Source organism: Malania oleifera, chromosome 12, assembly GCF_029873635.1.
Source record: "Malania oleifera isolate guangnan ecotype guangnan chromosome 12, ASM2987363v1, whole genome shotgun sequence".
Classification (NCBI taxonomy): domain Eukaryota; kingdom Viridiplantae; phylum Streptophyta; class Magnoliopsida; order Santalales; family Ximeniaceae; genus Malania; species Malania oleifera.
Window position 1 is genome coordinate 69,070,032 of NC_080428.1, and position 15,618 is coordinate 69,085,649.

General features: G+C 35.7%; 1 protein-coding gene across 1 annotated transcript in view; it reads left to right on the top strand.

Moving 5' to 3' along the window:
• The window catches only part of LOC131144485 (peptidyl-prolyl cis-trans isomerase CYP23), a 49,024-nt gene extending 39,872 nt beyond the window's left edge, over positions 1 to 9,152 (top strand). Inside the window, exons 6-9 of the mRNA XM_058093168.1 lie at positions 886 to 925; positions 8,571 to 8,653; positions 8,757 to 8,823; positions 8,912 to 9,152. Coding sequence (XP_057949151.1) covers positions 886 to 925; positions 8,571 to 8,653; positions 8,757 to 8,777 — 144 coding nt within the window. The 3' untranslated portion in view covers positions 8,778 to 8,823; positions 8,912 to 9,152. The remainder of the gene's footprint in view (positions 1 to 885; positions 926 to 8,570; positions 8,654 to 8,756; positions 8,824 to 8,911) is intronic.
• The last annotated feature ends 6,466 nt before the right edge of the window (positions 9,153 to 15,618 follow it).

Consider the following 15,618-nt stretch of genomic DNA (forward strand, 5'->3'; position numbering starts at 1 on the left):
TCTCCTACCACTTTGTAGCCTTTTAATTGTTGCTCCTGCTCTTATCTCTATAATTTCTTGGAGTTTAATTCACATTCTTCATGATCCTCATCATTCTTTTTAGAGGGGATCCAGTGGTGTTGTTTCATCTTTGTCCGACATTGACAAAGAGGAAGAAGGGTAGACACTTCCCCCTCCTATAAAAGTCTCCACTGTGCCCCTCTGATTCATCTGCCTGTGTGCTCCTTTCTTGCAGCCATGGTGCTTAAGTGGGGCCACATCTGGGTCCTACCTAAATGGGCTGGTAGTATATATTATTTCGACCCATGGATCATTTTTACTCTCTTTGGCTTGTTCTCTCAATGGCCCAGAGTTACAAGTTAAAAGCTTAGAAACTGAAAAATAACCGGACTGAACCAATTAACTCTGTTTTTGATTTCCTATGAACCGACCATGTTCAGTTTGGTTTCGGTTTACAAATTTTAAAACTGATTAATTTGGCTCTGTTATTGGTTTTAGTCAAAATCAAACTGAACAGAACCAATTACACACCTAGACTTAACTGACATCTTATTGGGTGGATTGGTTGAAGCATTGGCCTAGATAATCATGCGATTATGACCATCAACTTGCATTTCTTACTCGGGTGTTTTTTTTCTGGGCATCAAGTCATGCATTGCCCCCCCGTACGATCAATTCGCCTGATGGTTCCATTCCAAACTTATTTCTACATGTGGACCATTGGGTTGCTTTTGATAAATCTTGCTTCTTTCTCCTGCTGATTTTCTTTTTCACAACTGATTCTGCTGTTTTTTTTTTTCTGCTTCAGATTTCAGTAACTATGGTAACTTGTCTAGAGTTGATTGCTTTTTTAGCACTGATTCGTTCTCTTTTTTAAAATTTCAGCCAACTGAGCGCATCTCTATTCTGTCAACATATTTCTATGGTGAGAATCAAAGCAACTGATTTGTTGATTTTTATTCTTGATCTTTTATTCTTTGTAATTTGCTTTCTGCATTTATTCTTTATGTAGAATGAAAAGTGACACGAGACTAATGTTTCACATTTATAGCTCCTGTGAGGATGTATATACTTTCTATGCAGGGCACAAATTTTCTGTTGCATTGCTTTGAACCTGTTGGCTAAGCTTGGTATGCATTGTTGGCCCATCACCTAAAAACTTTTAGGTAAAAGTGGTGACTTGAAATGGTTTTGGAACTATGGTTGCCAGCAGGTCATTGGTTCAATTTTTGTTGCCCGTATTTATCATCGGTTTCTTAAAATTTATCTGATTTCCTATAATGGGTGGTATTTACTGTGTATTATCTCTCCACATTCAGTTGAGGCTGCATGTGTGGGGGAGTGCTAAGGCCTGTTATACATTATTAGCCCACAATCTACTGACTTAGCTTTAGATAAAAAATGTAAAATGGTGATCTAATACTGTGTCCAGTCACAACTTAACCTAAAATGGACGGATTCAACTTTATTGGTGCACAAACAAAAATATAACAAAGTGCATTATAACAAATATAATGGAGCAAAACATACATAACATGACTTGAACCCACTAAGTTTCAGCAATTTTGTTGAAATTATGGCCAAATTTTTGGATTTTGGGAGGGATGGAAATGAAAATGCTATCCAATTTATTTTTTTGCAAAAATTGGAAGTCTTGGATACTAGTTGAAATTTCGTCATTTTAAATTTAAAAATGAAAAAAAAAAAATTTGTGGTGTTTCATTTTGGTTACGAATTATCCAGTCATTTATTTTAATATTCCCAAAATTTAAATTATAATTTCCATAATTTACTATAAGCTTGTGTTGTTTCTTTCAGTCAAATCAAAATATCTATTGACAAATTGAAATTTCAAGTGAAATTTTTGTGAATTGAGATCCTTGAAATTTCCATCAAAATCCTTGCTCACTACACTAACCAAATGCTTATATTGTAAGGTTGTGGGCTAACAATGCGTTATAGAGTCTTAATATGACATATTGTTATTGTTGTAATTTTTAAAAAAAATTTTCTTTCTGCACATAATTTTTATACCTTTAAATATATGGAAGGATTGTGCGTCAGTGAGCTTAAATTGAAAATCAAATCTTTTAGCATTAAATAACAACAGCTGCACTAGTGAAAAAGTGATTGAGGTCGAAGAATGAAACAGCCTTCCTAATTCCTAAGAGAATCTTCATGCTAAAAATGGGAACAATTCATTCCATAGATCCGATTAATGAACTTCTGAATTTCATTAATCATTATCCAAAAAATGAGTTCAATCATATTGTCTTTAGCAATAAATTTATCTAAATTTATAGAATTTAACATGTTGGCCCTAGAGTCGAGTCTAGAGGGGGAGGGGGGTGAATGGACTCTTTTTCGTATTTAGGCTTTCCTCTACAAAATAATAAATCTTGGCAAGATATAAGTAATTATATCACAATATAAAGAGTATAAATCATGCACAAGATTAAAGAGTATAGGGAAGAGAAGCTTGACAAATGATATTAACGTGGTTCAACCCCTTGCCTACGTCCATGCCTTAAGACACACTCAAGGATTCTCAATCTACTATCAACCTCCTTCACCGGTGGAGAAGCCTTTACACGTTGCTCACCCAGAGTCTTTTAGCAAGGTTCACCAAGAACCCTTGCAATCCCGTTCACCAAGAATCTTCACATGGGAACCAATCCCTTTAACACTTGGTTCACAAAAAACCCTTACAAGATGAAAAAAAATTACGAACAAAGCTACTTGAATGAGCGGATATTTGATGCAACACAAACCTCACACAAATCTCTCAAGTAATGAATCAACACAAGATTAGAGAGCAAGAGAGATTGTGAGCACTTAAGATGATGAACTAACTGTAAAGTTCTTGTGAATGATATTTTAAAGATGTTAATAACTAAGATCAATCTTTAAACAAGTCGTTGGACTTGTATTTATAGGCAAATTGGGCTACTAGCCATTATATGGCCGTTGGCTAAATAAAATATTTGTTTACTTTGAAAACTGGCCATTTTATGGCCATTGGGGTTCAGAACCTGACGCCAACCGTCGATGGTTTCCCCAAACCATCGACGGTTTTCTCAGGCAAGAAAACCATTTAGCTCTCTGCCTAAAACCGTTGATGGACCTGGCCAAACTGTCGACGGTTTGCCTCTTTTTGTTCATTATCTAAACCTTCTCATTTGTGAAAATCTTCAACATGAAAGTTGTAAGATTTTTTCTTAGCTTTCGGTAGATACCAAGATCTCTCTTTTTGGAGTTCTCTAGCAAAAGTTATGCTCAAAATACTGAAGGGTGTTTCAGGAAATTCGAGAGAGGAATTTGAGTGGTGCATAAATGAGGTTTTAAACCCAATCAGGATCAAGTCTTTAAAAGATTATAACACTAATATGATTTAAAATTTATCTCATATAAAAATACATTTGAGTAAAGGATATTTTTATAAAACTCTTGTTTTTACTTTGAAAACTCATAAGTACTAAACTTATGACTCGGTGATATCCTATGTACTCGTACGAACTAGTATGCACATGCAATTTGCTCAACTCTTACTCTATAAACATGTGTGAAATAGAACTACAAGAGTTATAATAAATACTACTTCAAACACTCCTCATTACATATGTTTCTACATTAGCTTCCATTGGTATGTGCTTGAGCTCTTCCGATTGAGTGTCCTCTTGATCTTTGCCTATTTGATTGGCCACTCGATCTTTGCCTATGAGAATGTTCGCTTGATCTTTGCACTAGAACTCGTATCTGTGTGATTTGCCACTTATACTTGCCACAACTTAGTATGCAAAGATTAGTTTAACTAAGAACCACTAATGGGTTGTTGTCATCAAAATACGACAATTAGGATCATGTAGCCACTTAAGCTAACATAACACATTAAAAATCTATGACCTATATGACCACGACATTTTAGGTTCTAAATTTGATATGAAGTGCTTATGAGTGCATGAACTGTTAATGTTCTTTTTTTCCAAGATATTCAGTTTCACGTCTAACTTTTCTCATGGATGGAGCCATTATTTTCCTGCTGCGAAAGGTCTAAGAAAGATAAAAATTTTGCAACCCCCTTTTAAATTCTGGATCGCATGCACAATAATAATCATTCACAATCCTAAATCATAGATTGTTTTCTATATTTTCAAGCTGGTTTAGTGGGCAGCACATGCTGGATGTGCATTTAATTTTGATCTCTTGGATATGCTGTCACATTGCATCTTTTTATTTTTTCTCTTTTTTTGTTTGTACATGGGTGGCTCCCCTTGGTGCCCTTTTAATGAAATCTCTTTTTCTCATAAAAGACGTGCAATTTCTTCTTAATGGAAGAGCAATGGGTAAGAAGCAAGGCTCCTATATGATTAGGGTTATTGATTTTTGGTTACGTCAACATTAGTTGATGAAAATTTGATGCAGCATGCACCTAATGAATTAGGATTAATCCCAATTATATTCAGATGAGAGAGGGAGAGATTAATGACAGGACAAAGTGAGTTTATGTTGCATGGAATGCAGTGATGGAGGATATGAATGATGCTAATGGGTGAAATCCTCAATCCACACTTCAAGATACCAGAAAAATGATGAGCTTTTCTGAGCAGATCATAATTGATAAAAAAGGGAAGAGGAATTTTGTATTGTTGTCTTCTTTACCTTGACTAACACATACATAGATAGAGACATGACAAACTTTGACATTAAGGTTACCTTAGTTTGTGGAATGGAATTGAGTGAGAATGAAATAGTTACTATAGAAGGATTTAATTGTTTACGAAGGAAAAGAGGGTGTCATTTTACAATTTATTGTTATTCCAACTAATATTGAATAACATAAGAACAGACATTCTATTGGTAAAATTTGATGGCATTCCTCCCTGTATAATTGCTATTCTGATCCTTATTCCATTCTGCAGCCTAATGTGACATAAGTGTGAATAGGAAATTGACGCACCATGTTGGTGCCCGGATAGTGTCAAATATGCGAGGGTTTTTGAACTCTAGACGTGGGTTGGTAAAGAAGTTAGTTCAGGACATTATGATTAGATTAGCAACTTGAAATATAGCGACACTTACGGATAAAAGCATGAAATTGTGACACAAGGATTAGAAGAAAAAAATGATCTAATTAGCCTTTAAGAAACTAAGTGGGTGGGGCAGAAGCTAGAGAAATTGAAAAATCAGAATTCAAACTTTGGTACACTGGAAAAGAAAAACATAAGAATGTGGTAGGAATTATTGTAGACAAAAACTTAAAAGATAGCATTGTAGATGTCAAAAGAGTAGGACATAAAATTATAAAAATCAAGATGGTCTTAAGCCAAGAGATAATAAATGTTATTAGTGCTTATGCTCCCCAAATATGCTTTGCAAAGAACCTTAAGAGACAATTTTGGGAAGATGCGGATAGTATTATAATTTATACAAGGGATATCAGGGTCTGAGAAAATATTCATAGGAGCTGATTTGAATGGACATGTTGGAAGGGATAATAAAGATTATGAGAGGATATATGGAGGATATGGATATAGAGACAAAAATGAGTTTGGGGAGATGATCTTAGACTTCGCCATGTCATATGATTTTATTACAATGAATACTTGATTTAAGAAGAGAGAAGAAAGTCAACTAGATTTTTTATTAATTAGGAGGGTAGATAGTTTATCATGTAAGGACTGTGAAGTTATCCTAGGTGAAAGCTTAGCTGCACAACATAGAGTTTTAGTATTAGATATATGTATTAAAAAAATGGAAGAGAAAGGATAAAATAAATCAATGCAAGAGAACGGGGCGGTGGGATCTAAGAGAGAAAATATAATAAAATTTAAAGATGAAATTATCAAAGATTGTGGTTGGACTATAGAGGATGGTGTAGACACAAACACTCTTTGGACTAGGATAGTTTAACTTCATAAAAATATATATAGTAAAAGAGATTTTAGGTGAATTAAGAGGAAAATTCTTGGATAGCAAAGAAAGTTGGTTGCCGGATCAAGATGTCGAAAAAGCTGTAAAGACAAAAAGAATTTAATATAAAACATGACAAAAATGTAGAGATGTGAAAAACTTTGAAAAATATAAAGAGGCGAGAAAAAATGCAAAAAAAGCAGTTTGTGAGGCTAAACATAGGTCATTTAACAATTTGTATGCTAGATTAGATACAAAAGAAGGAAAAAGAGACCTTTTTAAACTTGCTAGAGTTAGAGAAAAAAAGAGTAAGGACTTAGATAATGTAAAATGTGTAAAAAGTATGGATGATATTATCCTGGTTAAGGAAGAAGACATAAAAGAAAATGGCGAAGTTATTTTAGTAAGCTATTTCATGAAAATCAAGTGGAGGACTTAAACTAGAATTGACAAATAAGGAAAAGGCTAAAAATATGAGATTTATTCGTAAAATTAGAGCTAACAAAGTTATGTTTGCACTAAAAAAGATGAAAAATAGAAAATTATAGGACCGGATAACATCCCAATTGAAGTTTGGAAATGCGTAGGTGATAATGGAATTATATGGTTAACTAAGTTTTTTAACACCATTATAAGAACTAAGAAAATGTTACACGAATGGAAGAAAAACACTTTAATACCTATACAAATATAAAGAAGATATTCACAATTGTAAGAACTATTGTGAAATTAAACTTACGAGTCATACAATGAAACTATGGGAAATGTTAGTTGAACAAAGATTAAGGTTAGAAATGAAAGTCTCTGAAAAAATCAATTTAGTTATATGTTTGAGAGATCTACTATAGAAGCTATATATCTTTTAAGAAGATTAATGGAAAAGTTTAGGAAAAAGAAGAGGGACTTGGATATGGTTTTTATCGGCTTAGAGAAAGCGTATGATAGGGTTCTAGAAAGTTCTTTGGTGGGTTTTTGTGAAAAAGGGTTGTATGTACTAGGTATACAGATGCCATTTAGGATATTCATGGAGTAGTGAGTAGTGTTGGGGGTATAGGTGGAGAGAGAATTTCCCACCACAATAGGTGTACATTAAAGTTGTGTTTTGAGCCCTTATCTTTTTACTTTAGTGATGGATGAACTAACTAGGGGTATCCAAAATGAAGTTCCATGGTGTATGTTATTTGCAAATGATATTGTTTTGATTGATGAAACTAGGGTTGGAGTAGAATCTAAGTTAGAATTATGGAGAAAATCTTTAGAATTTAGAGGATTTAGGATAAGTAGAAATGAGATAGAATATATGAAATGTAATTTCAGTCATAGTAGGAGGAATATTGGAGACAAAGTTAAACTTGATGATGAATAAATCAATAGTACTAGTAGATTTTGATACCTTGGATTTATTGTGCTAGTTATTGAAGAAGATGTAACACATAGAGTTAAAGCTTCGAGTGTGTTTTGTGATCGTATAATACCCTTACAATTAAAATAAAAGTTTTATAATATGGTTGTAAGATCAGCTATACTATATGGATCAACTTGTTGGGCGACTAAGAAACAACATACCCGAAAAGGAAAGTTGTCGAGTTGAGAATGCTAAGGTGGATGAGTGGTACATTAAAAGATAAATTAAGAAATGAACATATTTGTGATAAGTTAAGCGTAGCTTATGTAGAAGATAAGATATGGGAGGGACGATTTAGATGACTTGGACACTTACAACATAGGCTACATAGTGTACCAATGAGGAAGAGTGAGTTAGTTATTGTGAGAACAGTAGAAGGAATAGGGATAGACCTAAAATAATTTGGAATGAGATAGTGAATAAAGATTTAATAGTCTTGAATTTGTTGAAGGAAATTTTTCATGGTAGCATAAATTGACAAAAATTCATGTAGCTGACCCCATTTAGTGGGACTTATGGCTTGATTTGTTGTTGTTGTTGCTAGACTGAAAAAAGACCTAAGAAATGGAGTTAGGAGACGTACTCATATGCAAACTGTGGAACTAATAATTATTTATTTATTTATTTATTTTGACTAGGTGCTGAACTAATAAAATTAGACTTGGGAAATGATGCACCTTGACTATACTGTAATAATCACTCCTAGATAACATAATTAATGAATACTACTGCAACTGACTGGGTAAAGAGTGGAGTGACTTGTAGAAAATATTAACTGATGTTTCACTTATTCGAATAGTACAGATTCTGGTATAATTTGTTGATGGGTTCTCCAAGCAATTATAGGTTTACAGAAAACTATATATCTTGTATAATTTTTTTTTCTCACACTATTGCTCAAATTTCTTTGCTGTAATAAGATGGACTGAACACAGATAAGTAGCACTACAAACTGTGACACTACCTCATATATGGCACTGTTTATCTTTTATTTCATTTTCTGCTTGGATGGCAGCCAGATCATATTTACTAAAAAGCTGAGCATTTTACCATATACTAATCAAAATTGTGTTATATTTTCTTATTTGTTATGAATATCCATGCGTCAAAGACCTTGTGGCTATGAAAATAGCCATTTTAAGGATGCAAAAATAACTTTTCTTGTTGCCTTATTTTGTTAATAAAAGAGATCAATTACTAGTTATTTCAGAGTCAGAATAACTTCCATAATTGTTTTGGTTGTTTTTCTTGTTAGATACCGAGATGGAGACTTGTGAAAGGGAGAGGTCAGTACTGAAAAGGAGGCTTGCTGCATCTGCTGTTGAAATTGAAAGACAGGTACTCAGGGGTCATAAGTCTCGGTGTCACATATAATTGAAAATGATGACATGCGATTATATTTAAGCACACATGGACTGACCAGCATCCCTTTTCTTTTCAGAGAATGAAATGCTTCCCGTGATTGAGTAGCTAGAACTGGATCAATGAGAATAAAGTATAATACTACTGTAAGTATTACAGGTCACCTTGCCACTTGAATTGTGTTGAAAAATTTGCAGAAATTAGTTTTTGTAATACTGGGTTCACATGGAGCAGAAGGTACCCTTGCATTAAATCACCAAGGGCCATCATGGGCAATCTCTTCAATGCTGTTTTTAGCGTGGGATTAAAGTTGCATGTGATACCAGTCTTCTCAAGAGTTATTTACAGGCAGGTTTGTCATAAAGAGATGGATTTTTGGATTTAAGACCAAGTTGGTGTTAAATGGATAGGGCCATAGGTCCACAGAACTGAAAACCATTTGAATTACCATAAATTTTTTTTTTTTCCCCTCAAATTAATTCTTCTCAAAGTGGGGTGACTACCCATCACAGTAATGGTCCATAAAACTTCTATAACTAGTCGTTCGGTTCAAGGAATCTTTGAGGATTCCTGGGAATGTCAGTTGAGAACCCTTGATGCCTATTTTTGGTTAATTCTAGAATCCTATGTGGTACGAATTTGGGATTCTATATGAACCCATTTTCCGCAAAAAATACCCTTCTTATTTTTTGGTAATTTGAATTGCCATACAAAGAGGCATCCTATTCTGAGGTGTTCTCAAGCATGTTATTTTCCGAACCGAATGCCTTGTTATTGTTTTTCTCAGTTTTAGGACACTCTGGCTGCAGTGAGGTAACTGCTCTCAAAGAGTTAGAAGACCAATGCAAGATGAGCATGAGCCAATGGTGATATAATCGCCACCAGATGGCAAGAATGTGAAAGATTCAAAGGTGAAAGTGTATTGTACTCATGTTTTGTATGAACCTTTTGAGTGGTAGTTTAGTTGTAGGAACCTGACCAGATCCAACACCTTGTGAGACTGAGGTTGTGGATTCAATCTTTGGCACGCCAAATTATTGCTTGGGGAGTCTAACATCATGGAGTTCCTGGGTTTATGTGGGTAGGTACTGAAGAAAATTTATACGTTACCATGACACCAGGTCTCTTACATCTCATGATCACAAAACACTGATGATTATTTCACAATGTGCGAATCATGAGGTGGGCTAACTTGCATTTTCGCAAGTGTAAAATTTATGACAAACTATTTTGTGATTAATAAATAGCATGAATAAGGTGATGCTTTGGTAGCATATAAATAATTTCCTCGGGCCTGATACACAAGAGACTCTTTTTGTACTGCCAAAAAAGACCCATGTTGTTTATGACAAAATAGTGAAGGGACAGGGAATATAGGGGAGATTGTTAGTCTCCCAGACCTTCAAAAACCAATATTCCCATTTTTGTTGAATGGGAAAGAGTTGAGACTACTGCTGTAGTTCTACCTGGTTATTCCATTTCACCATAAATATTTTGCATGCATGTGTATTTTTTGTTAAAATTATATTTTCTCGTTTTTTATAACATAAAAGGGAAAAAAAATTCCCCATCTAATTTTCAATGTTCTATTAAGTACACCTTATACTCGGTTTTTCTTGACTTTCTCCCCCTACTTTTCCTTCTATTCAAAAAAGCCTTGATGCCTTTCACTAGTATGGTGTACGCTCTGATTGTTGACATGTAGACTATCAAATCCTTGACTGTTACCCTAATGTTTGAGAGCTTGAAAATCGAGCTGTGGATTAAGATATCTGTTGATTTAGACAAAATTCCATGTGAAATAATATTGAATTTTATCTAAATCTAACACAAATCCAGATCTGAAATCTACAATTCCAAATACAGCTTAAGAATTTTCTTAAGGATGACTGCTTATTCTTTTAGGCTGTGTTTTCCTCAATCCACTGGTAACCTTATCAGCTCCGATCTACACAATGGCAGCAGCTCATCTTTTAACCCAAACATTTTTACCCTTTCCCAAAATTTGAATTTAGATTATCCAACATAAATGTTTCATTATTATACTGTTAGTCATTCTTCAAAGTGCATTCCCCAATCAGTCTTTTAGCTTGGCAATCTCTTAGCTAATAACCCATATGCCATATAGCTTTTTGGTTACTACCAGCTCAATGGACACATGGCAGGCCACATGGCTGTGCACATGGTAGCCATGTGGCTTTCCCACGGTATTTAGCCTAAACCATTGGAAAGTAAATTCCTCCATATCAGTATGTGCCATGGACTGGGACCCCATGGAAGGCTTCTCAACACATGCAACTCCTGCATCTTTCAAAGCTTTGATTTTTTGCTGAGTTTTGATCTGTTGGCACATGCATTGCCTACCTGCAAGTGTGGTTTGCTGGGGGTTCATTTTATGGCATTTGGAATTCTGCGTCTGAATATTTCATGTTGTCATCTGTACCATGTCCACGTGCTGCTGTTCTGTTGACCATTTTTTTTTTACCCCATGTTACTGAATAGAAGTCCTTCGGAAGGAAAAGCCCATTACCTGTTATTGGAAGAGAAAAGGTCGAGGCTTAATCCTTTAACAAGACAAACATGCACTGTATTTACAGCTTTGAATACTTTTATTATTGCCAGTAGTTCTACTACTATTATTTCAAGAGACTTTATAATATTGGCTTAGAATCGGCTGATGCAAGACAAATGGGCAACACGGAATAATTATAGTTCAACTCTGAATAAAACTTGGTACATAGGGGGCCTTTGTGCTTGGGGAATAAGAAAATGACTTTTAGAAATTTAAATAAATTGAAATATTGATTTCTTAAATAAAAAAATCCTAGAATTTCAATAAAAATACCCAAATAAAAGCCGAAAACAAATTTAATTCTCCATGCTGATAGCAGTCTTCCCTGGCTAAAAGGCGAAGTTGATCTGTAGTTAAAAGTCAACACCCATGCTTATTACTATTACTGCATTCCTGAAAAAGTCAAGTGCATTCATAAGATTTTTGATTTGATTGAACCAATCTAAAGGATCTCACTCTCTCAACTGAGGCCAAGTGCCCATCATTCTATAATTCAGCTTACTAGTGGCTTGCGCCGGAGGAGCTATATAATTCTGGATATATAAAATGTTTGGGCTGCAGAAAGGAACATCAGATTCCATATAAATAATGTTCAAGGGAGTGAAAATATTGGACTCAAGCATCAAACGTTTGATCAGATTTAGAGACAATTTGATTTTGTAAAGTAACAACATAAGACTGGAAGGAAGGTACCTAAGATGTTAAATTATGGATATGCTTTTTTTCGCTGGTCGTACATCTAAGCTACTTTTATAAGCAGCTCGATCAACTTGTGATTCTGTTTGTATTTGGATGATAGGATAAGAATGAAAATGTTAAGTGCAAGATCTATTGGTCTTCAAATACTTTGTTAAAGCTCAATATACATTGTTGACTCACAACCTACTAGCTTAAGTTTTTAACTAGAGTGGTAATCTAACATGCTATGTTAACAAAGGTCCTGGTCTAGCTTGTTGCTTGCTTTTATTGTGTGGCGTCCAAAGAAATTAATTGCATTCCTTGTAATGGGGGTTACCTATCGTGTGTTTCTCTCTCCATATGTTGTTAGGTTGCACATGCGTGGGGGAGTGTTAAACCTTGACATACATTTTCGGCCTACAACCTAATAGCTTAGGCTTTAGGTATGGTGGTTATCTAACGACTTCATGAGCTTGGTGGTATCTATGTAAGATGAGAGAATAGGGAGAAATTATTTTCAATAAGTGATGGATAGTATTATAGGCTATTTGGCTGGTTGGAAGTCACAATGGCTCTCCGTGGCCCGACGGATGAATCTTTAATAGTTGATTCTCTTGGCCATTCTTTCTTTTTGTGTAAACAGTGAAATTATGAGCTTCAGTTTGGGTGGAAATAGATTAAAAAAGCAGACGCTTTATTCAGGGTGGGACTGGGGGTCACTGAAAGATCCATTTTGGTACGTTGGAATGACATTTGCTAAGCTAAGGAAGCGGTTAGGAATAAGGAGGGCAGCGAGCTAAGTAAGACATTATTTAATGAAAATGGAAGAGGCTCTCTCTTTGTGAGAAAGATGAGTTGTGGTTCTCAAGTCCTGATGAGCAAACAGGGAGAATGTAACATAATGCAATTGATTACTCTGTTAGCTTGTTCTTGAATTTGGAAGGAATTTCCTTTGCATGGAATACAGATGCAAATGGTCTGAGATGGTAGTTGAGAAATGGAGACAGTGAGAAGGGCATACATAGTTTAATTCTAGAGTGATAACCTATGCATTGAGAGAAATTTGATCAATGTCCCCCCAGTGACGCTCTGCAGAAAATGTTACCTTTTGGGGCATGAAGGATATGATGGATTGTTTGAGTTGGAAGGGGTCTACTAGGAGGTTTTACAGTTAGCAGCTTATAATTAAGGAACAAGATGATCACAGTTTGCGGGCAAGGATATGACAATTGATATGGAATATTAAACGCCAACTAGATGAAATGGAAATTTGCAAGCTTTTCTTGGATGGAAGTGCCCCACTTCATGTTGGGTAAAGGTAAACCCTAATGGGGCATCAAAACATAACCCAAGATTAGCTAGAGCTGGAGTTATTAGAGATTTTGATGGGGTTTGGCTATCCAGTGTTGCATTAAATATTTGGCTATGCAGCAAATGCTCCTCAGGGCAGAACTATGGGCTGTGGAGATTACGACTGATTTGGAATAGGGGATGTAGGAAGGTGATTGTTGAGTCTAATTTGCAGGAGGGCAGTCAAGCCAATGATGCAGGTTAGGAAAACCTGCATCCCCTTGCCCCTTTTGTTTACCTGTGTAGAGCATGGTGGAGGAAGGATGGGAAATGCACAATTTCTTGCTTATAGACCATGCAGTTTTGTCAGACCCCCAATATATATATATATATATATATATATATATATATATATATATATATAATGGTAACAAAAGAAGATATCATTCATAGAAAGAGAGAGAATGAGAAACCTCTTGAGACAAACTGAGACGCTCCAAGACAAAAACAAAAACCATAAAAAAAGCCCAAGAAAGAATCATCCAATCAACGTGTTCTTTCAATTTCTTTGCCACTCCCAAAGGTTTGCCTTTTTGAAAAATCCATACTCGACAGACACACCATAAACAAGCCAAATACTTTATTTTTTCCCAAATCAGCATTTGGTTTAATTTTTTCTAGAAAATATCTAAGTATCATGTTCCATCGATAAGCCCCATAATACAAAAAAGCCATACTTGCATAAAGTTGCCTTGTCTTTTTATCTACCAAAACATGCAAAGGATATTTCTAATAAGTCTTCCAAGGACAAACCCAACTTTCTCCCATAACACCAAAAAGTATCAAATACTCTAAACAAATTCACATTGTAAATCAAATACTCTAAACAAATTCACATTGTAAAAGCTAAGAAGTCCTAGAGTTCTTGTAATAGAGCACACATACATCAGGAGGAGAGAGAGCCTTCATAAGTCTCCTAATTTCCATTAAGTTATTAGTATTTATCTTGTTTAGCACTACTAACCAAGTGAAAGTCTTTATTTTAGAAGGAACCTTAGTGGAGTATAGCAAGAAAGAAGAGTTAGAATGAATAAAAAATTTAGAAGAAGGTTTTCAAGGAAACACGCTTGATTGGTCCAAAGACAAGAGCGAACGTCCCTCCTAGACGAAAGAATACTCCCACTCACTAAAGATAACTTATGGAACTCAGGAGTAGGGATGCATTTTTTATTTGCCTCCATTAACAGTGAGGAAGGCCATTCTTGATGATGCTATTGTGGTTGGTGACAAATGTAGGTGTTTGTAAGTAGATTCTAGAAAATAATTTAGAAAAATGTTTCGATCTAAGGCAAATTGGAGATTGGAGATGAGATTCGTATTGCTTTGTTCTAAATCTGTTGGTCCCCGTCGCTGCCTTGCTTGTAAACTGATCAGGCTTGATTGCAAATGTTAATATAAAACACGCATACGAACAAATCCCGAATGAAAAATTAGCTTGTTGCGTATTCACAACAAACACTTTCACAAAATGTTCATGCAAGAAATCAACGGGCCTTCCCTTTTGCCATGAATAAGGTCGGAGACGACGACCAAAGGGGAGCCCGAGTAGACTGGGGAGCTCGGACGAAATTGTGTATAGTGGAGAAGACTAGGGAGCTTGGCGGGATGACTCGTCGCAGGGGAGCTCGAACAGAAAGTCCCAAGCTGATTGTCGGACAGAAGATGCCGAGCAGCTTGAAGGGCTCGGACGGGACGACTACTCGCAAGGGGACTCAAATAGAAGATGTCGAGTAGGTTGAGGGGCTCAGATAGAAGGGCTCGAATGGTTGGGGCTTCATAGAAGAGCTCTAATGCGGAAGAACAACCCTTTGCAGCTGACCGGGTGGGCTGGTGTTCCATGGGTTGTGGCTCGCTATCGCAAGAAGTTGGGCCAAATCATTGTGGGCTGAGCTCTTTAGCAGGTGGGAGTTAGGTAGGGTGCTGTGGCCGAGGCCCACTTGAATTCCTTACTAGTCATTTAATTATTTATTGTTGTTTTGTGTAGTTGGGCAATTGGAAGGCCCAAGTGAAGGAGAGCCTATGTGGGTAGTTATAGGTTGTTTGTATAAGAGTAGGGCCAGCGGGAATAGGGGAGTGGGTTAGACACTTGGAATCTCGTCTGTTAATTTGGAGAATGGCTCTCTCGAACCAGCTAACTTGTTCTCTTTATTTCAATTTCTTTTGTATGCATTGCACTAGTGAATGCAGTTCATCTCTGTAATCTCATTTCCCTACAAGTAATTCATTCTATCATCCATTATCAATTGGTGTATTCATTCCAATTACATTGAATTTAGCACAATTACGAGGGGTTCATTATAATTGGTATCAGAGCCAAGTTCCTGCCACCATGGGAGAGGGA